This window comes from Cyprinus carpio, chromosome A23 (assembly GCF_018340385.1).
Source record: "Cyprinus carpio isolate SPL01 chromosome A23, ASM1834038v1, whole genome shotgun sequence".
Taxonomy (NCBI): domain Eukaryota; kingdom Metazoa; phylum Chordata; class Actinopteri; order Cypriniformes; family Cyprinidae; genus Cyprinus; species Cyprinus carpio.
In genome coordinates, this window is record NC_056594.1 from 3,179,127 (window position 1) to 3,206,910 (window position 27,784).

Below are 27,784 nucleotides of genomic sequence, written 5' to 3' on the forward strand. Positions count from 1 at the left end.
GACTAAAGATCTGGAAAGATTTTTCATGCATGTGAGAATTTAATTTTTTTTTAAATCTTGTAGTTTTTATGCAAGACGGGTTGTCCTAGACCTGTGATGAGCCACTTCAGCAGACGTCTGTTTTAACATACCGGCTATGATCACAGAAGCTCTCTGTGTGGGTTTTTGACCTTTCTTCAGTCTGTATTGGTTCATTTCATCTTCGATCTCCTGCAGCTTTTGCATGGCATCCAAACAATTCCTCCTCCTTTTTTTCCTTACTAATTTAGAGATGTCAGGTTCAGCAGCGAGCTTCTTAGCTGCCTCCACGATTTTCTGCTGCAACGCAAAGCGACTCTCCAAATTTCTGAGGTATGGATCCTGGGAAGTCCAAACAATGTAGATTTTAGAAATAGAAATAGCCAAATCCCCAGTGTCTATTACTCAGTCCTCGACTTGGCAACATTGTTGTGTGGCAGTGTTTCACACTAACCTCATTATATGGGAAAAGGTCATCTAATTTGAAGGCCGTCCCGACTCTCTTCCGAACATGAGGAGGGGTTTCTCCTTTGATGTGGGGATACTCTTTTGGGAGTTTGCCAGTAAGTTCCTGAAAACAAAAAAAGTGCTGTTAATGGATGAAAGGCACAAAGAACATGCATGGGTCATATTTCACCTCAGAATTAAAAGACGGAAATAATAAACAATTTGCATAAAGAAAAATTTCCTTTGTATTAATGCAATGGCAAAAAAATCTCATTCTCATTCCTGTGAGTATAATGAGAAAGTGAGATGAAAAATCATATTGGTCCTAATATTCAGAATATACTGTAGCATTTAATAATGCTCTGAATGTTTGAGTTCGGTAAGATTTTTGTAATATTTTTAATACAGCAAAAGCAGTAATATTCTGAAATATTATCGCAATTTAAAAGAACTGTTTTCTATTTTAATATATTTTAAAATGTCATTTATTCCTGTGATCCAAAGCTAAGTTTTCAGCATCATTATTACAGTCTTCAGTGTCACATGATCCTTTAGAAATCATTCTAATGTGGCAATTTGATGCTCAAGAAACATTTTATGATTATATATATATATATATATATATATATATATATATATATATATATATAGTGGATAACATGATACATTTTATTTTTCAGAATTCCTTGATGAATAGAAAGTAATAAATAAATAAAAATATAAATAAAACAGAATTTATTTGAAATAGAAATCTTTTGTTACATTATAAATGACTTTACTGTCACTTTTTTATCAATTGAATGCATCCTTGCTCGCTAAAATTATTAATTTCTTCAAAATTAAAAAGTTGAGCCCAAACCTTTTAATGCTATACACAGGTTATACAATCTAGTTTCACTGGCTAAGAAAAAAAAAAAGGTCAAATTTTGTCTAAGCTTCTCAATTTTCTGATTTACTGAATAGCGTTAAAATCAATATAACTGTTATAGTACATATTACTGTATATGTACTATTTGGTTATTCATTAGACTGGATGTTTTATAGTGTGATCACAACACAGTCAAAAATACAAAAAAATATTAAAAAACAACTGTTGTTTGCTCTTACAGCTTCCCGCAGGCATATTTCTTTCAGCTCTGTCAGTTTTTGGCTTAGCATATCCTGGATCTCTCTCTCTTTCTTTCTCAGCTCCGCAAGTTTCTCTTTTTTCTGGTCGTCATTCATTTCAGAGTCAGCCGAACCTGTGAAATAATGCATATAATAATGCATGCATTCATGGTGACATGTACAGTAAAAAAAGATCACATCAAGACTGTTTAAAGTACAATGAACTTTAATTACACCTCGCTAAGTCTACAATGAGTCTGCAGGAAAGGCATGAGAGAAAGCAACAACTAAGAGGAAAAGAAGCCATCTGAGCAGCTCATTAATGCTAAATAAGTGAACGGATATCTGTGGATGTGTGGATAAACAGAGGCTGACTCAGCCATCAAATACTATTGAACTATTCTGGGGATCAGAGCTCATGTACCTGTTGAAACCAGACTCCCGTTACTGGCCATGATGAGCTGATTTTTCACCCCTGCACTCAGTTTGTTCATCTTTGATGCTCCGTTCTCTGTCAGGTCAGTCGCGATGTCTCCTAAACTTCTGGCAGTGGTGATTTTTGCCTGTTAATTGATATAAATTAAATTAACCCTATAAAGTCTACTACATAGGTCTCTAAATGATCAGAATCATCAAAACTTGCAGAAAAACCTGCTGTACACAATCTCCTACATGCCTTTTATGCTTAGTATCATCTAAAAGTGTCACTCTTCAGGTCATGGTTTACATGTCTTTTTCTTCACGTGTTTAAATCCTTTATAAAGTAAACGCAAGGTAACTTTTATATTGTTAGTCAAATTTCAATATGATCATTTACTAGACTGAAGCAGCTTTGGTCTACTTGATTAGTCATAAATATTTTTTATTATAGATTATATTTTTCAAAAAATTCAATATACTGTCCCATTAAAAAAAATATATGTATGTATGTCAGGCTTTACAGGGTTAAAAACTCATTTGTGATCCTTCTTTTCTGTGGGTTACAGAAGTGTTCATTTTTTACAATTCCTAATTTTTGTTCTAGATGAAAAAAGATACAACCTGAAAACATGAATATTTGTGGAACACAAACACACACAGTCCTCTGCTCTGCCACAAGACAGTGGGTGTAGAGTGACTATTATTAAGAACAGGAAATGTTTCATAACTCTGGAATGGTGTAATGCCTGATGTAACTCTTTGGCTTTGAACCTTATCAATCCTTATGAATCTACTGCACTTGTATAGATATATGTGAGCAATCTGCTTGATTAGACCTCAACAATGGTGTGTAGTGACTTACTTTGCTCTGTTTTCTGTTCAGGTAGAACTGGTGTTGGCTGATGGCCATGACCCAGATGGTTTTGATCAATGAGTGACTGGCATACCAAGTGTGGATCACCAGCCCTGTCTGGCCAAATGTGCGTTTAGTCACTGTTCGCCTGCATGCAGACACACACACACACACACACACACACACACACACACACACACACACACACACACACACAATCTTTTAAAAACTTTTAATACGTATTAATAATAAACTTACATTTATAATATTAAGAGGCATTATTATTTTACCATCAAAATGTACGGAAGAGTATTAGGGCCAAGCAATAATAAAAAAATAAAACCATCTCGAGATTAAAGTCATTATATTGCGAGATTAAACTCGTTAAATTTTGAGGAAAAAAAAGTCGAAATACAATCTTGAGAATAAACTCATTAAATTTCGAGAATAAAGTCGTTGTGTTTCGAGAAAAAACTCGTTAAATTTCGAGAAAAAAAGTCGAAACACAATCTTGAGAATAAACTCATGAAATTTCGAGAATAAAGTCGTTTCGAAAAAAAAAACTCGTTAAATTTCGAGAAAAATAGTCGAAATAATCGTGAGAATAAACTCATTTAATTTCGAGAATAAATTCGTTGTGTTTTGAGAAAAAAAGTCGAAATGAAATGTAGAGAATAACGCATTCGATCAGTGTTCATTGCATAGCCTATATCTTTCAGTAACAAAGAAATACTATCAACTTTAGCTAATTATGACACAATAATAATTAGCACACGAACTTTAAAGAGAATTTGCAAGCGGCTAGGTCTTTTTAGAAGAAAAAATCAGTCCAATTTGCGCGATGTAGGCTACTCGCTTTTGTCCAACATGAAATGACAACCAGAGGACAAAGGCAAGGTTATCGCTGGCTTCACCCAAATGCACTCTGGCACTTGGACAGCTATGATAAATTAAAACCGTACGGCATTGCCATTAATGGCGTGTAATGTAATGAGTTTATTCTCAAGATTGTATTTTGACTTTTTTTTCTCTCGAAATTTAACGACTTTAATCTCGAAACACAACGACTTTATTCTCGATATTTCATGAGTTTATTCTCAAGATTGTATTTCGACTTTTTTTTTCTCGAAATTTAACGAGTTTAATCTCGCAATATAATGACTTTAATCTCAAGATGGTTTTATTTTTTTATTATTGCTTGGCCCTAATCCTCTTCCGTAAAAATGTTTTCAGAATCTTCAAGGTTTTATTTTTTTACATTTTCTTTTTATGTAATATATCTTACACCTTTAAAGAATTATACTGCAAATGAAACTTTGATTCATATACTGTTATATATATATTTTTTTATCTTTTGAACAATTTTATGGGTTATTGCTAAATAACAGTATTGAATTCTTTTTATGGGATTTATTTTTTATTTAAAAATCTTATATATTAAAATCAATTAAATTTTCATTTATATAAACTTTTTTTTTTTTCTTAGATTTGCGAGTTGAGATCCAGTCATAAACAGTTAAAAGCTAGAGATATAATCTGCCATTCCGAAAGTTTTGGGTCAGTAAGATTTTCTTTTTAATAAATGAATACTTTTATTCAGCAAGGATGCATTAAATTAAATAGAAATATAAATAAATTTCAGAAGATTTCTATTTAAAATAAATGTTGTTCCTCTGAAATTTCCATTTATCAAAGAATAGAAAAACATAGAAAAAAAAATGTATCATGGTTTCCACAAAAATATTGTGCAACTCAACTGTTTTCAACATTGATAATAATCAGAAGTGTTTCTTGGGCAGCAAATCAGTATATTAGAATGATTTCTGAAGGATCATGTGACATTGAAGACTCAAAAATTCAGCTTTGCATCACAGGAATAAATGACATTTTTACATATATTCAAAGAGAAAAGAGGTATTTAATATTGTAAAAATATTTCAGAATATTACTGTATTTTTGATCAAATGAATGCAGGCTTGTTGAGCCTAAGAGACTTCTTACAAAAAACATTAAAAAATCTTACCGAGCCCAAAAACTTTGAACAGTAGTTTATATGTAGTGGAAAGCAGCTCTCATATGATCTCTTATGCACACACACAGATCCAAGATCAGTCTTCAAAACCACCTTTTCTCCTCACCTGTGAGGGTCATTCACCTCCACAGCAAACTTCTTCTCTCTGAAGTACAAGTTCTCCAACTGCTTCCACTGGAAGAGCTAATGCAGGACAAAACAACATGTGAGAGAGAGTTTCACTGGGTTCCAGCAGACAGTGAGTCCAGGTGCTTCCCCGACTACACCTCACTGCAAAATGACTCACGTCAACCTAACAACCGCTGCAGTACTGTATGTAACCACAACCATATGCAAATTAAATTCACTTATGATTATTCCAATATGGATTTTGAGAATATTATTATTTTTTTTTTTAATGCAAACAATACAGAGGAGGACAACATTATTAGTAAATGATTAAATTTCAGGCCTTTCTGAGATCGACATACATGGTCATTATAAACTGCCATTGAATGACAGGAAGATTCTTGCATGAAGATTCTTTAAAAAAATCCTCCTTTTGTCCTACTAAATACATATATACTACATATATTAGGTTTTAATATATTAAAAATATATTAAATACATCTACAAATAATAACTAAATACATACTAAAGTTGATTCAATCATACTGAGTACACATACGCTGTCATTCAAAAGTTTGGGGTTGGTAAGATTTGTAATGTTTTCATTTTACATTAATGCATTTAGCAGACGCTTTCATCCAAAGCGACTTACAGTGCATTCAGGCTACACATTTTATTTTTTTTACCAGTATGTGTGTTCCCTGGGAATTGAACCCACTACCTTTTGCGATGCTAATGCAATGCTTTACCACTGAGCCACAGGAACTTCTTTTTCAAAAGAAGTCTCTTCTGCTCATCAAGGGTGCATTTTTAAAGCATCCATTACAATAAAAATGATTAATTTCTTCTTCTTTTTTTTTTAATCTCTGACCCAAACCTTTGAATGGTACTTTTTTAATTTAGACATTTGACAGTAAACCTAAAGTGTTTATGGTTATTCTACCATTAAAAGTAGTAAAAGTGTAACGTTGCTGAAAAAAAAAAAAAAAAAAAAAATATATATATATATATATATATATATATATATATATATATATATATATATATATATATATATATATATATATATATATATATATATACACACACACACACACACACACATACATATATAATAAACAATAAACATTATAAAATACAGTATAAAAACTTTCTCCTTCACGGTTTTACACAATCACAAAATTTCAGCAGAGGCGTCTGCAGGTTACCGACAAGAACAAACTCTCTCAAGACTTATTGAAACATGTGAAATTGAGTTATCCAGCTTTTAGAGCCTCTTACCGGTGGTTCGGAAGGTCAAATGATGTTAATCAAATCCTGAGTTTCTTCATTATGTTACTGTCTACTCTGCTGAAGCCGTCTTTACTCGCGGCTCCTGACTTGTCTCATCAGGTTTCCTACAGGAGCCCAGGCACGCAGTGTTGGCCCAGCCTTGCTACTCATGACATCAGTCAGATACCAGAGCAGCAAGGAGTCGTGCATCCCAGGCTCTCCTCCCTGCTGTGAAACTCAGCTAAACCCAGGGTGGATCATAGTGTGTAGCGATGGTTCGTGATTTCTATGTTCGTGTCGTTGGTTTGATAGTTAGATGATAGCAGGGTGGATTTTCCTGTCTTTAGTTATATTCCTGCAATCAGTTTCACCAGGGACGAATTGCTGGACATTCGGCACCACACATCTCCCGATATATTACCGGTTTTCGACTATTCTGATGTTTTGCTGGACATTTTTGTTGGTGGAGCAGCTGCGCTGATCACACGCTTCAGGAGGACCCGAAGACGGGGAAAAAGAGCTGGCGCGCTCGTGAGACTCAGAAAACAGGGATTTCGAATGCCGTTGCCTAGCATCCATCTGGCAAATCTCCGCTCTCTCCCCAACAAAACGGACGAACTCCTTCTTCTCTCTCGGACAAATAAGGATTTCTCACACTCTGCTGCTCTGTGTTTCACGGAAACTTGGCTGCATGACGCTATACCGGACAGCGCGCTCCATCTGCCAGGCTTTCAGCTGTTCAGAGCGGACTGCGACACAGAATCAACGGGGAAATCGTGCGGCGGCGGGACGTGCTTTTACATCAATGAACGGTGGTGTACAGATGTAACTGTGTTTAAAAAGATGTGCTGCTCAGATCTCGAAACACTCTTCATTAACTGCAAGCCGTTCTATTCGCCGCGGGAGTTTCACTCGTTCATTCTTGTGAGTGTTTACATCCCTCCGCAAGCGCACGTAAGTCTGGCTTTACAGAAACTCGCTGATCAGATCACAGAGACAGAACAACAACACCCGGACTCTGTTTTAATCATTCTTGGGGACTTTAATAAAGCCAACCTCTCCCGTGAACTGCCAAAATACAGACAGCATGTTACATGTCCCACAAGAGACAGTAATATATTGGATCACTGTTACACCACAATAAAGGATGCGTATCACCAGGGGCGGACTTACCCATTAGGCAAAGGTAGGCGACTGCCTTGGGCCCCAAAAGCCAAGGGCCCCCTAATGCTTTTCATATAGGAGGTGCGCATTAAGCGCGGACACGCGAACGGTTGCTGTTTACGGTGTTTATGCACGACAATCGTCTGCGCGTCCGAGTTGAACGTGCTTCTTGTGTATCCAGCTTGTCGCAAAATAAAATTGTATGCATCTAAAGCTGACTGCCGCACGAGCGCGAGGTCCCTCTTTCCCAGCGCGCTCGCACACTTCTCTCTCTGCGTTCAGCGCGCGGCTGAAAGGAGCTGCGCTTTCAGTTAAAACACTGACATGTTGCTTCTCTAATTTTACATATAAGTATGGCTGAAATCACAGCACAGCTATTGTCTTCAAGCTATTCTGTAGCCTATTTGATTTTTATCAGACGACGGCACGATTAAAAAACAGGATTTTTTGTGCAGATTAACTTCTCGGAAGGGAGAGCTGGTTAGTCTTAATGGGTCGCGTTTCAGTCACTATTTCATATTCATCTGGTTGTCTGACAACAAACAGTCAAATGTATCAATGAAAACAGTTTTGAGAATTTTGCTGCATCAAAATACAGTATGTGGCACAGAGAGGCAAACAAATGTAATAATAAATAATAAATGTACATTTTGCATGTTCAGAAGTGAGCTGCCCTGTCGTGCGAAAATGCAAACAGGTTTGTGTAAAGTGCTCAGTGCAAAGAAAGAGAAGTAATAGGAAGCTAGTATTTCTGTTTTTTTTTTTCATGTGTCTAATAGACATGAAAAGAGTTCTTTGAAAAACATCTATGACCTATGAAACATGTCTACTCTTCATGCTCTGTTAACTATGGTTTCACTAATAAACATTTATTGCATAAAGGATCATTATTTGTCCATGCCCATGTTGATTAGATTAAAAACTTGAAGGCCCGGTTTCACAAACAGGGCTTAGCTTAAGCCAGGATTTAAGATATTTAAGCAAATTTTACAAAAATGCCTTAAAAGAAAGTGTTACAGGTGTGCATCTTGACACAGTACAATGCGTTTTAAGATATGTCAGAGCAAGATATTTTCAGCTGAGACAGCTCAAACATGCATTTTAGTCTGGGACTAGCTTAAGCCTTGTCTGTGAAAAACCATGGGGAAAATATTCATTTAAGGTACATTTAGAACAGATAAAAATGTGCGGATTAACTCATGACAATCATGCCATTAATCGTGATTATATATTTTAATTAATTGACAGCAAGTTAAAATGACTAAAATAAAATGTAGGCTTACGCTGGTAACTCACATTTTCATTTTACCTGATTAAAGTACCATTTATGAGTTGAGCTGTTTTGTTTAGAGCTGTTACCAGGGAAACCACTATATTTCTGTCTCCAAAAGCACCTCCTACTGGCAGAGAATGAATGTGCATTTTCAATAATCCAGTCTGCAGTTTTTGTTCAGACCAATGCGAATATTCACCCACATAAATCTGTTTTAAATAATATAATAATTTATACTTCTGACTCATCCCAGAAATATAAAGTTTCAGTTGTGAGGTTTATCATTTTATAATTTATTTTGTTTTATGTTAAAACCTAAAAAAAAACCGTAAATCAATTTCTATTTCGTGGTCTACAACATGAAATAATAAAAGTATCTGCTAAATGAATAAATGTAAATGAAAGAATCCCATTATACATAAAAAATGTAGAAACATTGGACACAACAATGTGGCACCATTGTGCAGCAGCAAGCATCACGACAAAAAAAATGAAATAGTGGGTTTATATATGTAAATTTTTGAAAATGTATAGGGCCCCATTCCTGTATTTGCCTGGGGCCCCCAATTCACTAAATCCGCCCCTGCGTATCTCTATGTTTGATGTGGGTATTTGTGTGGTTATGTTTACTGTCTGATTCATCTTATACCGACCTACAGGCAGAAACTAAAAATCAGCTAAACCTGTAGTAAGGACTGTAAAAAGATGGACTAATGAAGCAGAGCAGGATTTACAATCTTGTTTTGACCTCACTGATTGGAGTGTTTTTGAAGCTGCTGCCACTGATCTGGACGAACTCACAGAGACTGTAACATCTTATATCAGTTTCTGTGAGGATATGTGTATTCCTACCAGGACTCAACTAATTTACAACAATGACAAACCGTGGTTCACTGCAAAACTCAGTCAGCTCCGTCAGGCCAAAGAAGATGCTTACAGGAAGGGGGACAATGTCTTGTATAAACAGGCTAAATACACACTGGAAAAGGAGATCAAAGTGGCAAAGAGGAATTATTCTGATAAAATAAGGACTCAGTTCACTTCCAACGACTCAGCATCAGTGTGGAAAAGTCTGAAAGAGATCACCAATTACAAGACACCCCCCCCCCAGCACTGTGGAGAATCAACGACTGGCAGACGATCTGAACGAGTTTTACTGCAGGTTTGAAAGAAAAAACACCCATCACCTGCCCTGAACGCCTCTCCACACAACCGTTCACACCATTCACAACTCCTGCTACCCACCTTGAATGCCTCTCCAAACAACCGTTCACACCATTCACAACTCCTGCTACCCACCTTGAATGCCTCTCCAAACAACCGTTCTCACCATTCACAACTCTTGCAACCTGTCCTGAACACCTCTCCAAACAACGGCCCTCACCATTCACACCTCCTGCATCCCCCCTCTCCCCCACACCTGCAATACAGATAAGCGAGGATGCGGTGCGCCAGGTCTTCCGGAAGCAGAAAAGGAAAAAAAGCACCAGGCCCAGACTGTGTAACACCAGCTTGTCTGAAATCCTGTGCTGACCAGCTGGCCCCCATCTTCACACAGATCTTCAACAGATCACTGGAGCTGTGTGAAGTCCCTTCATGCTTCAAACGCTCCACCATCATCCCCATCCCAAAGAAATCCAAAATTACAGGACTAAATGACTACAGGCCTGTGGCTTTAACGTCTGTGGTCATGAAGTCATTTGAAAAAACTGGTGCTGGCCCACCTGAAGGACCTTACTGGACCTTTACTGGATCCTCTTCAGTTTGCCTACAGAGCAAACAGGTCTGTGGACGATGCAGTAAACATTGGACTGCATTATGTTCTGCAACACCTAGACAGACCAGGGACTTATGTGAGAATCCTGTTTGTGGACTTCAGCTCGGCCTTTAACACGATCATCCCAAACCTCCTCCTGCCCAAACTAACTCAGCTGTCCGTGCCCACCTCCGTCTGTCAGTGGATCAACAGCTTCCTGACAGACAGGCAGCAGCTAGTGAGGCTGGGGGAAAATACACATCCAGCACCCGTACAATCAGCACTGGAGCTCCCCAGGGCTGTGTTCTCTCCCCAATGCTCTTCTCCCTGTACACTAATGATTGCACATCTAAGGACCCCTCTGTCAATCTCCTTAAGTTTGCAGACGACTCCACACTCATCGGCCTCATTCAGGATGGTGACGAGTCTGCTTACAGACAGGAGGTTAAAGAGCTGGCTGTCTGGTGTACTCTCAACAACCTGGAGCTTAACACGCTCAAAACAGTGGAGATGATCGTGGACTTCAGGAGAAACACCCCTGCTCTCCCCCCACTCACCATCATGAACAGCACTGTGACTGCAGTGGAGTCATTCAGGTTCCTGGGCACCACCATCTCTCAGGACCTGAAGTGGGACATTCACATTGACTCCATTGTGAAAAAGGCCCAGCAGAGGTTGTACTTCCTTCGCCAGCTGAGGAAGTTTAACCTGCCACAGGAGCTGCTGAAACAGTTCTACTCCGCCATCATTGAATCCGTCCTCTGCACTTCAGTAACTGTCTGGTTCAGCTCAGCTTCTAAATCTGACCTCAGAAGACTACAGAGGGTAGTCCGGACTGCAGAGAGAATCATTGGTACAACCCTCCCGTCTATTCAAGAACTGTACTTATCCAGAGTGAGCAAAAGGGCTGGCAAAATCACTCTGGACCCCTCACATCCAGCACACTCCCTGTTTGAACTGTTGCCATCTGGTCGACGCTACAGAGCACTGAGCACCAGAACGGCCAGACACAGGAACAGTTTCTTCCCTCAGGCAATCCATCTAATGAACACTTGATAATAACTGTGGAACACATTACACTATTTATATTTACAGACACATACACTTATTATCTAACACACATACCTAGTGTACACTTAAATTATTATTTTTTTGCACATAATATACCTGTACATACATAACTGCTCGTAATATATCTGCCATACAATTGTCAATTTGTATATTGTCATTCCTTACCTACTGATTTGTATTTTTTTTTTATTTTTTATTCTTTTATTGTGTGTTTTTTGTTCTGTCGCTGTCATTCTGTTGCATTGCGGAGCTTCTGTCACGAAAACAAATTCCTCGTATGTGTAAACATACCTGGCAATAAAGCTCATTCTGATTCTGATTCTGATTCTGATTCTCTCACTCAGGCTGGGTCACTGCTCCACCTGTTCTAACCTAGCCAGACTAAACTAAACCAGTTGTTCAGTTCATAATCACATGTGTGTGTGATGTGTTACATGCATTATCAGTGCCACAATCTCTCTACTATGATTTTATGGCCCTATGAGTTTTGCGATAAGGAAAATGCACGGAACCGTAGAAACAGTCATAAGAATGGAGTTGACTGTTTTTAGCCTCTGCAGTCCCACTATATAAGGACATGAACACATGAACTTCATCCCCAGAGCTGCTATGTGAGTCACTTCTTGAGCCTTTTACTGATCCATTGGAGAAAAAACTACTGACAGATACGCACAGAAACTCAAAGGTCTTCACAGCAGGGTTGTCAGGTCTCGGAAAAAAAAAAAACCAACCAAACTGTTCATCAATACAAACCCAATCATGTTCTGTCCCCTTCACTGAAATAACACTTTAAGCAACAGTGTAAAAGCAGTAGTAGGGAAAACTGCAGACTTGGCAACACTGCTTCACAGCATCCCATCCACAGTTCGGTTTAACTTGAAGAAATTATGGCAGAAATATATCACTATTTTACAGTAGAGTGTACTTCTTAATGTAATACTAACATTAATAAAATAATTATTAAAACTTTATTTTTTTATTTTAATTTTAACAGTAAACCTCTGTTGTTCAGCTTTTGCCAAAAGATAAATGGATTGTTTATTTTTATTTGATTAAAAGATTAATTAAATTGTTGACATTTTATGACTTCATTTGATTACCAGAAAAATGTAACTACACTACACAGAAAAAAAAAAAGAATATATATATAGGGCCCTATTGTTGTAAAAAATGTAATAAAATATTACAATGTTTTTATGAATTCTATTTATTAAAAATGTTTTTTTTTTTTATTAAAATTAAATTAAAATGTACAGTAACCATTAAAATGGAATCCAGAAATTGTTTTAAATAAAAATAAAACAAAGAATTTGGGAAAAATAAAATGAAATTTGAAGAGGGAAAAAAAACAAACATTTTATGTAATTTTTGTTAAACTTTTAATCAATTGTTGTTAAATTGTGTAGATTTCATGATTTCAATTAATTAAACATGTTTTTTTATTCAAAAAAATTGAATTCAAAACATTAAAAGAGTCCAGAAAAAATAATATAAAAAAATAAATAACATTAGTTTTCTTAGGGCCCTGTTTGATTTCCTGTCAATTTGTACCTTAATATAATGTATCCAATGAAATATTGAATATTTAATATATCAGATATTAACAATGCACACAGGTACAACAGTTGTTTTTTCTTCCCGTGTGTTTCATCAGCACACTGTTTAACGCAGTGGTGTATAAAGTACCTGAAAGCCATACTTAAGTAAAAGTACAGATATCTTAGTAGAAAATAAGTTTGGTAGAAGTTGAAGTCACTGTTTAGAATATTATTTGAGTCAAAGTCTTAAAGTATGTGATATTTATTGTACTTACAGTAAGTACGAAAAGTATTTTTTTAATCTTAAACGTACTTAAGTATTGAAAGTACAAGTAAATGCATATATATATATATATATGTTCATACACAGCTTGAGTAGCAAGATTGTGTTCAGTTTTAACTCTTCCTTCCATTTTGTATCTTTGGGTAAGAATAAGAAGCATTTCATCTGGTACTTAGTGTCTTTCATTCCAACATAAGAAAACATTTCTGGAATCTGCATCTGAAATAGCATTTAGATGTATTCACACAATTTATGTATCTCAGAGGGAACATGGATGCATTTAACCTACAGTTACAGATGGATAAATATTGTTTTGTTTTTAACATAAAATGTTGAAATTTGAAATTATTTAAAAACATGAAAAAAAATTGTAGAAATGTGAAATTAAAACCACCAGTAGGTGTCAACAAGTGACTGTTAATGAGTGAATCATTATTCAACTGATTTGTTCAAAAAGCTGATTCATTCAATAAGTAAACACCATTGCTCAAAGACGCAAAACAGTGCTGTGATCTTTTTATGGAACAATTTTCGTTGGCAAAATTTAGCAAAAACAATCAATATTATGTCTAAAATGTAAGTCACTTATTGCTAACTTTACTGAACTTGTATAAAAATGATTATTACATTTGTTTTGCTGATATCTGCAGAAACATGGTACTCTTTGTGTGATATTAAGTTAACTATATTAAATTATATAAATATAAACAGCATACAGAAGCATTTTTGCTGTTTACAATTTAGAATGCCTATTTTAATAGACTAATAAATCACATGCATTCACTCGGTGTGTGTGATTTGGTGATATACTTGATAATGTCAGGTCGTAGGTAAAAGTAAAAGGTGCCTGAAATATAAAAACTCAAGGAAAGTACAGATACTCCCAAAAAATACGTAGGTCCTGCAACAAAGTATTATTACTTTGTTACATTACACCACTGGTTTTACGTGCCATGCAGACTATACGTGAAGAATGTTAAGTGCAATGTCTCAAGTGCAAATAAACCATGACAGCAAGTGCTGACATGCTGTCTCATCTGGGGGAATCAAAAGCCTCATTTCACATGATATACTGAGCTCTGTACAATGACTCATAATTCTGTTTATATAACAAATATTCCTCCAATGCCTAGAGACAGGAAAACACAACGTACCTTTCGAGGTTTTACTTTATCTTGATGGTCATACTGTCCTATGCCTTTATAGCTGATACCCAGCCACCACGGAATTCCTTGCTTATCCTGCCAGAAGAGACACTTCTATGAGTTACACACCAACAGCCTGAAAGACTGATACCATTTTTATTAATAAATATTTAAATCTGGTCACACTATTTTAAGGCGACATAGTGACACATAGTAATGTGTAATGTGTACTTACTATAGTGATAACAGTAAAGTGTGCATAATTACAAGAAACAAACCCTAATCCTAATTTCATATAAATATGTTAATTAATATTACTCAGTACTTATTTATGTAATTACACTGTAACAACATCACCTTAAGATAAAATGTAACCTGAAATATTAAAAATGAAATGGATTTAGCCCAAAATGACCCAACGAGGGGGCAAAAATTCCCACGCAGTGAATTTACTTTAACAATTAAAAATAAACAAACAAACCCCACTGCCTAATAAAACTGACAAAAACATCAGTTACTCAAATTTAAACTAAAATGAACATGAAAGCAGAAAAATATAAAAAATAAACTCTCATTCAAAATATTAACAAAAACATAATATCATAAAATATTAAAGGGATACTTCACCCAAAAATTTAAATCCTGTCATTAATTACTCACCCTCATGTCGTTCCAAACCTGTAAGACCTTCGTTCATCTTCGGATATTTTTGATGGAATCGGAGAGCTTTCTGATTCTCCATAGACAGCAACACAACTGAAATGTTCCCAAGTCCAGAAATGTAGTAAATACATCGGTAAAACAGTCCATGTGGCATCAGTGGCTCAACTTCAGTTTTCAGTCTACGAGAATAAGTTTTGAGTGCAAAGAAAACAAAAATAACAATTTATTTAACTGTTCTTCTCCCCCGAGTTACATCTTCTGCCTATTTGGAGAGTACCCAAGAGTGTAATCGACATAATCAGCGTTGTTTACGTTCGGGGTGAAAGCGTGCGCATGAACGTAATCTGTGTAATCAGCGTTGTTTACGCTTGGGGTAAAGCATGCGTATGCATTGTGATACTCTCTAAAATTGCGGAAGATGTAACTCGGGGGAGAAGAATTGTTGAATAAATTGTTATTTTTATTTTTTTGCACTCAGAAAGTATTCTCGTAGCTTCGCAAAATTGAAGTTGAGCCACTGATGTCACATGGACTGTTTTACTGACGTATTTACTATGTTTCAGTTGCGTTGCGGGGTCAGAGAGCTCTCAGATATCATCAAAAATATCTTAATTTGTGTTCTGAAGATGAATGAAGGTCTTACAGGTTTGGAACGACATGAGGGTGAATAATGACAGAATTTAGATTTTTTGGTGAACTATCCCTTTAACATAATAGTATCTAAATGATACTAAAATAACACTAGTTGTAGTGTAATTATTATTTGTAGTGTAATGATTGTAATGATTATTTTAATTGGGTAATCTGAAAGTAAAATAATAATTGAAAATGGTTCTGCATATTACTTATCCGACACTTACATAAAACATAAAAATAATGGTACTAGGCATAAAAATTCTACATTAATTGATTTCTATCAACATGAACAGTACAGAGCTGTATCAGCTAATATATAAAATGACATAAATTACATAAATATATAATTATATAAATTATATAAAATGTGTTCTGGTGTATTCTTGACTGATAATCAAATAAGAACTGAAACAAATGTCAGCAAATCATTCTTATATAGTATAAGTATAATATATACAGAGCTTGGTAGTAACGGATTACATGTAATCTGGATTACGTAATCAGATTCCAAATCTCAAGTACTTGTAATTAGAGTAAACTACTTTTTAAAATACTCGTAATCAGACTACAGTTACTTTTTTATGGATAACATGATTACATATTATTTACACAATGGTAATAAGTTGTTCACAATTAATTGATTCTCCTAGGTTTCCTTTTTTAACGTTTATATTTTTTCCTACCACTTATATACATTCGTGATTCTACGAGTTTTTCCGGTGGAGAGGGGGAGGGGTGTCAGAATCACGCTCAGAAGAAATCAGCAACAAGATAATGGAAAATAGCGGGTAAAGCAGCCTTTAATCACTGGATGTACAGACATGATTTAATTTTTAAAGAAAGTCACGGGAAAATGTCACTGTTGAGTTTAAGATCTGCCTACCCTAGATTAATTTGCTGTCCACGGAAATCTTTGACCTAGCAAAGTTATTGCTGGGAATTTCATGTTCTTTAATATATTTTTTGTAATGTTGATTTTTCTTCATTGTTACTACCTTATGCACTTCAAGGCCCCGTCCACACGGAGACGCGTTTCGCTGTATACGCATACATTAATATTAATTAATTAAAATTAATAATTGTATTGTTCCATGTTCGTTTGTATACTGAGTGCAAGGTTTATGCGCATAGTCCATGTCTTCTCCGTTCTTAGTGTGTCTCTGTGGCAGGTTTTCAGCACCACATGCTGGTCTGGCATGTATACTACATCGTTTTGTGTCTTTTCCTCATTGTTACTATGCACTTAAAATGTTTTGAGATGGATAGAAATGTCATTGCTGTGTGAATTTAGTCTTTTTCAGAATTCATGTTTGCATGTAGCTATTGTTTGATGTTTTTCATTGATACAGTATACACTTCTAGTGTTTTTTTTTTTTCATTGATACAGTATACACCTCTAGTGTTTTTTAATTTCATGTTTTTCAATATTGTTTTTTGTAATGTAGCTGTTTTCTAAATTTACTTAATTCTAAGTAAATATGCTTTAAAATAATAAGATGTGATTTTGTTTGTTTTATTCAGTGTTACTAGCAAACACTAACAGCAAGGTACATTAGTGTTAGTATTTTGTAAGTATTAACTGTCCATACATTGCACTTGAAAAAGAGGCTATTGTGGCTCTTGTTGGTGAATTAAATATATTTTTTGGAATATATATATATATTTTTTTTATCTGTCAAAATAGCAAAGATTAGGCTAATTCATTATATGTGATATCAAATAAGGGTAAGCACAAATGTAATCTAAATGTAATCCAAAAGTAATCAGATTACGTTACCAAAAATGTGTAATCTAAGAGATTATATTACTGACTACAAATTTTGTCATGTAATCTGTAACCAGTAACTGATTACAATTCATAAGTAATCTACCCAGCTCTGAATATATATTATACAAAAGTTCAGTTGTGACACATAAAAGGGTATGGCAACTGGTCTGATACACTATAGTTTTTACCTTCACTTCATAATAATGCACTCCGTATGTGGGCAGTGACTCCACCAGGGTCAAATACCTGAAACAGACGTAATGATCAGTTACATGACTGATGTTTAACAGTGTCTTAAATATCTACGGCATCAGCTCACATCAGGCCAGAAGTGTGGGCGTGAAGGATTTAAGCAGGTCTCCCCTGATGGCCCGCCCCCCTGAGGCTAATCATTGTTTTTCCGATACTCACTGCACAATGGCCTGTCCTCTGGAGAGCCCTTTCAACAGCTTGTGGTGCTCAATCACACGCTCCTCGCTGCAAAAGAGAAGGATGATGAAACATGCTCCACGGAGGACATATTCCCAAACCTCATTGCGTCAGCATAAAGACAGCAGAGCACGGATCATCAGCCATAAAGCTCTCATAAAGGGCTATAAATGCAGCTTCAGCATCACTGACTCATGGGCTCAATGTAAATCTCACAGCTGTCTGTGACTCTGCCTTCAGTGACACATCAGCACTGCCAGCAATTTAACAGCATTAGACTATGAGAACACCATATCACACAACAAGGCACTTCATTCATTTTTTGGCAAGATATTATATATATATAATTATTATCAATGTTGAAAACAGTTATTCTCTTTCATACTTTTGTAGAAAACTGATACATTTTATTTTTCATGCTTCGTGGATGAATAAAAAACATTTCTTTACTGTCACCATTGATCAATTTAATGCTTCCTTGCTGAATAAAATTGTATACAATAATTATAATTTATTTTATAATAACAGTATTCATTAAACATGAATTCCAATTACTGTGAATTTATGTACAACTACATTTAATGAGCTTAAGATCTTATCATCTCACGCAGGTGTTTCCTAATCGAATAGTTGTGTGAAGACATGTTTTACCAGTATGCCAGAGACGGATGCTCCTGCAGGACTTTAGTGGGCAGTGCTGGAAGATTCTTCAGATCTGCTCTGGTGTTTTCATCACTAAAATCAACACAAATACACTTCAGCATGCAGCGAGTTTTAATGAAAAATGTGATTCTGAGTAAACGATGATGGAATATATTCCATCCATATAAAGTCAAACTTTTCTGATCCTATTATAAAAAACGGACTTTCATTATTGCATAACTCTAATCTCATGCTGACCTTGTTTCTCAATTATCGACCCTTAATGTCTTTTGCCATATCTTAGATTCACTGTACTGCCCAACAGAGAGAGATTTACTTTAAAGTTGATTTTACTCTCTTCAGAAGCAACCAATTCATTTTATTATTAATTATGCATGTGTGTATGTGTGTGTGTGTGTGTGTGTGTGTGTGTTATATCATTCCAAACACCTTCTGCAGTACCTTCATATATACCCCTGGGTAAAATCTTTAAAAATCAAAGTTTTATCTCAACTATCTGACATTCCAATCTTAAAATAGGTATACGTTCACAAACTTTGTGATAAATAAGTGTGGTAAAACTGAGTACACACCTTGTATAGTCTCCTTTAGATTCCTGTAAAACAAAATGTGCATTTAATACATGACACTGACTAAAACTATAAAAAGCATCTCAGGTCTTCAAGCTCTGAAAGTCTTACCTGCAGTGCATGAGCAGCTAATTTAAAAACCAGCTCGCTCTCCACCTCAATGTCACCCTGTGCACAAACAAGCAAACCTTCACTTCAAGAACTCAGTCTGAGTCACTTGTAAATGTGTTCTGTGAATAACAACGCTTTGAATCATTCTCATCATGGCTATATATTAACATCATTAGAAAATGTGCCACAGACTATGCATGGGGTATTCCTGCCATGGGCATCAATTTGTTTTAGTGGAAAGGCTTGGCTCATGAATAGTAATTAGGTTATACACAAATAATTTAAAATGATCTTTTTTCTGTTTTCACCAGTAAATAGTCTGTCATATATATGAAATATTCAGTCAACCAGCTGTCCTAATATAACCATTCATTATAATAATGGGAAATTACCACTGTGCAGTGGAGACACATATTTATATGATGTGATTTAACTGTAACAGATTGAAAGCTACAGATTTGAGCTTTCTGTGTCTGACAGGTGTGTGTGCACTGAAAAAAAAAATATTTACACACAAATTTAAGATTTATGTATTATAATATCTAACTAGTATGTAATGCATTTCTGTCATACATAAAAGAACTAATTGCATCTATTTGATTCTATTTAAATAATCATTTTCAAAATGGATTCATTTAAATTGCTTCAAATCTGCATAAATCTATTCATTGTGAAAACAATCACATTTATTCAGGTAAAAACTATGAAAAAAATAACTAGCTGTGGAACAAGCAATATTCAGTTTGTTAAAATGTATGAGATTCAAACAAATTGGTTTTACTGATGATAAATACTTAGACATGGTTATTGTTTTCATAAAACACATTCGGTTTATTAGTACCTTTACAGAAAGCTAACCTGTTTCATTCATGTATTACTGACAAATATAATCACATTAATAATACACATTATGTTTATTATCTGAAGTTAAATTGTATAATCCGAATAGATGGAAATTTTGTATTCAATTCAAATATTTGATTCTATTTAAAAAATCTAATTTTCAACATGCATTTATTCAAATTAGAATCTGTTCATCGTGAAACCTGTTTAGTAAAAAATTATAAAGATGGTTCAAATATGGCTCGCTGTGGACCAAGCAATATTCAATTAGCTAAAATGAAGCAAACTGGATTTATTGATGATAAATATATAAACCTGGAAGCTGCGTATTAAAACACATTCAGTTTTTTAGTAATATATTACAGAAATATTATGTTTTATTTACATATGACTGCCTAATATGTATTTTATTGTTTATTAGTTTATGTTTATATGCCGTTCTTATATGCCATATGTTTCTTACTGTCTTATACAGTATGCCATACGTTAATTATATCCCACTCAAATACATAAATCTTACATTTATAGGAGAAAACGGTAACACTTTCCAATCAGGTGTCATTTGTTAACATTAGTTAATGTATTAACTAACATGAACTAACAATGAGGCTCAGTATTTACAGTATTTATTCATCTTTGTCAATGTTAGTTAATGAAAACGCAGTTGTTCATTGTTTGTTCACTAATGAACCTTATTGTAAAGTGTTACTGAGAAAACAGCTGTCACTTTCCGCCAACAACCAATCTCAACAACCAGCAGCGACAAATTAAAAATAAAAGATTTCAGAGCAAACACAAATTATATTGTGCTTCTGTATTAGATACAATTCTGCCGCAAGTGGTGAAGAAAACCCGGACCACAATGAACAGTGAAAAAAATGATGCCCAAAATAATGCTGATGTTGGTCTTGATGGTTATGAAGAATCGTGCAGGAATTTCTCTGCTCTTGATTCACAAGCCAATCAGAGCCACAATGCCTTCTTACGGCCCTCGGATGCAATAACTCATATTACCCCTCTGAGGTCTGTGGCTTCCTAATTGTTTATAGGGGTGAGAAATGAATCAGCGGGTAAATAGACACAAATGTACTCACATTATAGATGGCCGACTTGGCATTCAGAAAGAATAACTCCACAGTTGTGTGCTCCTTCAGAAGTGAAATAGTCTCAATATAGAACCTGCAAATGACAAATCACAGTTTTGTGGTGCTAAACAAAGCAAATCATAGCCACAAAGACACTTCGAATCTAAAACAAGGTGCTTCTTTGGAGCAGGGATTGAGTCCAGGAATGTGCTGCATTCTGTGGTGGTCGCTGTGGTCATGTGACTTCAGACATCATGAGGCAGAGATCACATACCTCACCAGGAACTGAAGCGCAATAGGCCCGGATTTCTTGGAGAAGTCGTGTTCCAGCACTCTGCGGTCCAGCTGCAGCCATTTGCACTGACCACTGGAAGAGAAAAGGTCATCTGACTGAAATGTGCGAGCCCACATTCTGATTCAACCCAGTAAACGCTCTGCAATTTAACACTAATAGATGAAAATCTTCTGCACAGAAATGACTTCAACAGGACTGAAGTGGGACTGAATAGAAATACAAGAGATTTTGCCTCATAGTGATGACGGTTTCTTTTAAATGATTCACTCAAACAAATTTGTATAACATTCGACCATAAAACAGCAAAAGCAAGTTTGGGTGGAAATCAGAGAGATGAATTGGAATAATAACACTAATAAAAAGTGTCATTGTATTAATAGATTTTATATAGTACCTAGACAATACCATGTTTTCCACATGTACAATAGTGACACTGTATATTTAAGTATACATTATTATTATACACAGTGTTCATTTGGCTCAGTGGTAGAGCATTGCGTTAGCAGTGGAAAAGGTTGTGGGTTCAATTCCCAGGAAACACATGTTAGTTAAAAAATGTTATCCTGAATGCACTGTAAGTCACTTTGGATAAAAGCGTCTCATAAATGTAAGTAAAACAATATATTATAGTACCACAACATTATATTTTCTAAGGGAAATGATACATATGCAGTCTACTATCATTAAAAACAGTGATAAACAGAGGAATTTAGCAAAAAAAAATATTTTTAACATTGAAATTTTTATGTATTTTAAATGGAAGCTTGTTTCTGCCATTGAATAAAAAAATGACTGCAATTTTTTATCTCAATTCTGAGAGATATAAACTCACAATTGTAAGAAACTATTCTTTTTTTTTTATCAGAATTGGACTTAATAATTTGCAATTGCAAGTTTATATCTCACAATCCTGAGAAAAGTAGTCAGAGTTGTGAGATGTTAACTCGCAATTGCGAGAAAAAAGGTCAGAATTGTGAGATAAAAAGTAGCAATTACCTTTTTAATTTTTTATGCAGTGGTGGAAACCAGCTTCCATTATTTTAAGTGTTGTTCAGGGACTTTGTAAAACACTTTGTCTTCAATGAATCAACAAATCAATGAATGGCTTCTATAAAGCAGTGAATCAATTTTCAGAACTGGTTCATTCAAATAAACCATCTGAACTGACTACGACATTCTACCTTATGAATCTTACCTTCAAGGGATAGCTCACCCAAAAATGAAAATTCTGTTATCATTTGCTCACCCTCATGTCATTTTAAACCTTTAATTCAGCTTTGAAAAACACATGAAGATCATTTTAATGAAATCCAAGAGATTTCTGTCTCTCCATTGAAAGAGCATTCCACCAAAACCGTGATGCTTCAACAAGTACATACAGACATCATAAATGTTATCCGTAAGAATCGGACAGTGATTATTAATGACAGAATTTTAATTTATGGGTGAACTATGCCTTTAAATTCAGGTTTGCCATGTTCTTGCATCCTTTATGTTTTCAGAAACTAGATTTTTACAAATGTTCCCTGGGAATGAGGAGCATCTACAGACAACATCATTAAAAGAGGTACTCACATGTCATCCACATAGGTGAACCCAAAGTATTCCTTCTCTTTCAGGTTAAAATGGGATGAGACCAAATCCAAGAGTTCACGGGACAACAGCTTTGGCTGCGAGAGAAAATCCATTGATCAATATACTGTAATGTGAGACAGCGAGGTTTATTGAGGTCCATTACCCTTGAGTGGGAGGTGTAATAGACTAGAACTGTGAAGCATTATACCTGAACCAAGAGCTCCAGTTTCCTGTCGTCCAGGAGCTGCACCTGGCAGAGTCTTCCCTCGGTCATCTGTGGACACAGTTATGATATCAGATGATTGACAGTGCACTAGCTCCACCTCCTCACTCACTACAGCGGCCAACTGAACACTTACTTCACATATTAGGTTTAAAACTCAAGTTGTGCAATGTCTTCTTTCAGTCGGTACACACGGCTAAGTATACAGACAGAAATATTTCACTACCACTGTATATAATAACTGTCATCTAGTGCAGAGCTAGGAGTCACAAGGCATCTCTCAGCAGCAGTCAAAACAATCCAGAAAGGATCAGTTATGGCAGCATATTGACAAGGTTCTGCAGATGAGACGTTTCTGCAAATAGCAGATTGATTCTCAGGTGCCTGAAAATAAATTTTATTTCAGCGTTAGTGTTAGACATTGTTATTCTTATTTTCAAAATATATATATATTTTTTAATAAATTAACCTATATTATTAGTAAGTTTGGAATTTATAAAGCCAATACACACCAGAGAAGTTACGTACTGTAATCTGGGGACCATTCACATTGGTCTGCATCTGTCAGTGACGTGAACTGGCCTGTACACTCAAAATTTGATCACATTACATGTGAAACAAACAACTAATTAACAAAAAACAAACAACCAGCCATACATACAAACAAACAATCAACCAGATAACCAACCAAACAAACAAACAAAGAGCGAAAAAAACAAAAACAAACAAACAGCTAATCAACCATTTAAACAACCAACGAAATAAACAAACAACCAGCTAACAAATCAACCAACTATATAAACAACCAAGCAATAAACCATTTAACCAACAAAATAAACAAACAAACAAACAACCAGCAAATCAACCAGATAGCCAACCAAATAAACAAAAAAAGATACAAAAAAAAAACAAAAACAAAAAAAAAATTTAAACAACCAACTAAACAAACAACCAGTTAACCAACCAACCATATCAACAACCAAGCAATAAACCATTCAACCAACAAAATAAACAAACAACCAGCCAATCAACCAGATAACCAAACAAACAAATAAAAAAAATAAAAAACAAAGACCCCCCCAAAAAAAACAGTCAATCCATTTAAACCAACTAAGCAAACAAACAAACAACCAGCTAACAAACCAACCATATAAACAACCAAGCAATAGACCATTCAACCAACCAAACAAACAAACAAAGAACAAAGAGCCAAAAAAACAACAACAAAAAAACAGCCAATCAACCATTTAAACAACAGACTAAATAAACAAACAAACAAACACCCAGCTAACAAACCAACCAACAAAATAAACAAACCAACAACCAGCTAATTAGCCATATAAACAACCAACCAAACAAACAAACAAAGAACAAACCAACCATGAGTTGAGTAGTTGAAAGTTGGTTATGCAAAATATTATGTAAATATTTGGTTTTTGGGATCGCTGCTAATGCAGGGGAATTTGGTGACAAATTCTTTAAATCTTTCAGAAAAAAAAAATTGTTAAAATAAGATGCATTTAAACAGTTTTTTTAAAGGACTGTAGAGATTCTTCATGATCCATGCATTTGCTGTGCACATGGATTATTGTGAAAAAACACACATTTGGTGTGCAGAACAAACCAGAAACTAGTTATTTCTCTGTCACTGAAAATAACAACAGGATGTTGGACGAAGAAACAAAGTTGGTGCATTTTAAATAGATAAAACATCTGTTAACAAACCAGTTGAATCTTATGTAACCACAAAAACGGCACAGAATTACTTTGTTTTCAGATCAACTCAAAGACTATTTGTTATAAACCGACCAATACCAAAAATGTCTGTTTACAGTATGCTGTGGTGGAGATGATGTATAATTTAATGTAACTATTGAGATGTTCTTGTAAAAGTCCAGTCCAAATGACTCAAAATATGATACAATCTTTGGTCAGGATAAATGTGGAAAATAATACTTTAAGTTTTATTAGTAGACTCGTTTTCATGGCAGATTATTGGTATTTTTTCTAGCACAGATCTTTGGACTGCACTCCTGAGGCTAAACTTGTGTGCAGGATTATTGCATTAGGAAACTGATATGGGAAAGTTTCAAATGCACTTTTCCAAGTCTGTAATTTCTGTTTGCATTTCAACACAACTTCTTTGCATTTCTATATAACAATGCAGAGGCATTACAATGAACAATGCACAATAAGATCCAAAGATCAGAGACCACAAAGTGAAAAAGCTTTATTTGGCATCTGTTTAATTAAATGTTTTTTTTTATTCTATTACAATTTATATAAACACATTTGCTTAGTGACCAAAAAACAGTTCTAACAGTAACAGTTCTTCTTTAACAACACAACGTTTCTTTGTTTAAATCCTGGAGCTTTCTGATTATTTTCAGGTTTTAATGAGACAGATTTTCAATATGCTCTCAGACTTTGAACTACACAGAAAATATGTGAGTATGTATGTTCAAAACACTTTTCCATTCTCTCAGTTGCACCATGAAGACAGCAAGTGAATCACCGCGGCAACCCAGAGAACCACTATATTTTTATAAAATAAATAAACAAAACCTCAGGAAACTTAAAGAGGCAGTAAAGCGTCAACATTGTCTCAGGTGTTTCACCTAAACTTTAGGATAAAATTTATCCTAACAGAAATAAATTACCATTTTTGTCAAAGTACGAGTATAGAGCTGTAATTGTGGATAGATCAGATTACTCATCCTGGAAAATCTCTAACTTTAAATAGCAGACTGACAAATCTGAAATGAAATGCAGACCAAACTATGATCTTCTGTAAGACACTGAAAGAATCAAAAACAGACTGTCACAAATGACATGCAGAACTCTTAACCCCTGACCGAAATCACTGCAACGGTGCCAAAGCAAACTCCAACCTCAAGCTGATACGAAAGAGCCGATACCTGATAGACGTCGCTCAGGTAGAAGCAGGTTTGTAGGCACTGCTGACATGACCTCATCCTCTGCAGGTAACACCTCCGGATCATCCACACGACGATCTGCCATATGAAAGTGCCACTCCACAGCAGCAGAGCTTCCACCCCACACACTAAACCCCAAGCCATGGCCGCTCCGCCACCGGCTGCTACCCGGCTCGCCCCCACCTTACACAACCAAACCTAGTCTGGGTCAAACTCTAGACAGAGCGTTCTTTCACCAGCTCCTGATCTTTGCTCCCTCATGCAAGATCGACAAATAGGTGGCATGCGTTTCGACTACATTCCCCATGTGTGTGAAGTCTCCTCCGCGCCCCTGGAGAAAAGAGCAGGGGAATTTCTTTTCGAGGTTAGAGCCGGAGACTCTGGGAGGGCAGCCAGGCAGTGAAGGAAAGAGCTGAGGTTTGTGGGCTGCTCTGCCAGCCACGATTTTAGCTCACCATTTTACTGCACTTTTTCGAGAACACATGAAACTTAAAGGAAAGATTTGTTCACACACACACACAGACACAGTCCTGCCCTTTTGCTTTCAAAAGTAAACCGGCCTCTGCCACATCGCTTTCTGCGGCCTGTCCACGTGTCCCAAACACTGCTGCCGTCCCTCCTTTACTGCTTGACATGAAGCCAGAGGACTTAAAACGCAGATTAAAATACACTAACAATCGTATAGCGCCTCAAAACGTCTGTGGGATTCAACAGTGAGATGTTTATGGGGTTTGACCGTCCACAGGAAAGAAACATCTTTCTCTTAAACAGCAATGGGAGTAAATCTACTGTTTCACACATCAAACTGTCTCCTCTAGAGTTTCTAGAGATCTCAACTGTATGCTCTTTGCCAAAATACATCTTCTGCATATATGATGCTTTTTTGTCTTATCTTAAAATTAGTGATGCACCAAAATTTTTGTCATTTTGTCATAAATCTTTCAAATTAACTAGTTTTAAAGGGATAAACAAATTGACTTGTTTTCTGCAGGTTTTATCAAGGTCCGTTTAAGACTTTTTAAGTCCTTAAGTCCTTAAGACCAAGTAAAGAAACATTGAAGACCAATTTGAAAGGAGCACAAAACTTTGTTCTCTAAATCTAAATGTCTAAGGAGCAGAGAAGTAGCTGTGATTGAAAATACACTTCGAACAGATCTCCATTATTTTTTTATTCATTTTAGCAAAAAATACAGGTACATTTGTGAGTGTGAACACAATTCACCAGGACCAAAACTGAGGCTGGAGTAACTATATGTTCAATTTGTTTGGCTGAAATATCAGGAGGTGGTTCATTGCTGAAGAACTGCTTTAATTTATCACCTGAGAACACGACACCCTGAACAACACACTGAGATTAAATACCAAATTACCAAAATTAACCAAAGTTTCAGTGCATCACTATTAGAATGTATGCAAAAAGCAATTCATATAATGACTTGAATACACCTCTTGACACGTTTTTAAATTCATTTTGATATTTTTGTTGCATGAAGTCAGAAAT

The 27,784-nt window shown here is 35.5% G+C and overlaps 1 protein-coding gene across 2 annotated transcripts in view; it reads right to left on the bottom strand.

Moving 5' to 3' along the window:
* The window catches only part of LOC109069901 (FERM domain-containing protein 4B-like), a 38,061-nt gene extending 10,947 nt beyond the window's left edge, over positions 1-27,114 (bottom strand). The window contains exons 1-17 of one of the 2 annotated variants that reach the window (XM_042712615.1): positions 26,266-27,114; positions 23,333-23,398; positions 23,125-23,219; positions 21,529-21,621; positions 21,264-21,348; positions 19,327-19,383; positions 19,219-19,241; positions 18,635-18,718; positions 17,966-18,031; positions 17,743-17,800; positions 14,497-14,583; positions 4,984-5,060; positions 2,855-2,993; positions 1,997-2,135; positions 1,573-1,706; positions 473-589; positions 132-360 (exon numbers count right to left, since the gene is read on the bottom strand). In XM_042712615.1, coding sequence (XP_042568549.1) covers positions 132-360; positions 473-589; positions 1,573-1,706; positions 1,997-2,135; positions 2,855-2,993; positions 4,984-5,060; positions 14,497-14,583; positions 17,743-17,800; positions 17,966-18,031; positions 18,635-18,718; positions 19,219-19,241; positions 19,327-19,383; positions 21,264-21,348; positions 21,529-21,621; positions 23,125-23,219; positions 23,333-23,398; positions 26,266-26,427 — 1,711 coding nt within the window. In that variant the 5' untranslated portion in view covers positions 26,428-27,114. The remainder of the gene's footprint in view (positions 1-131; positions 361-472; positions 590-1,572; positions 1,707-1,996; positions 2,136-2,854; positions 2,994-4,983; positions 5,061-14,496; positions 14,584-17,742; positions 17,801-17,965; positions 18,032-18,634; positions 18,719-19,218; positions 19,242-19,326; positions 19,384-21,263; positions 21,349-21,528; positions 21,622-23,124; positions 23,220-23,332; positions 23,399-26,265) is intronic. The other variant, XM_042712614.1, reaches the window with a different exon arrangement.
* Positions 27,115-27,784: the final 670 nt, after the last annotated feature.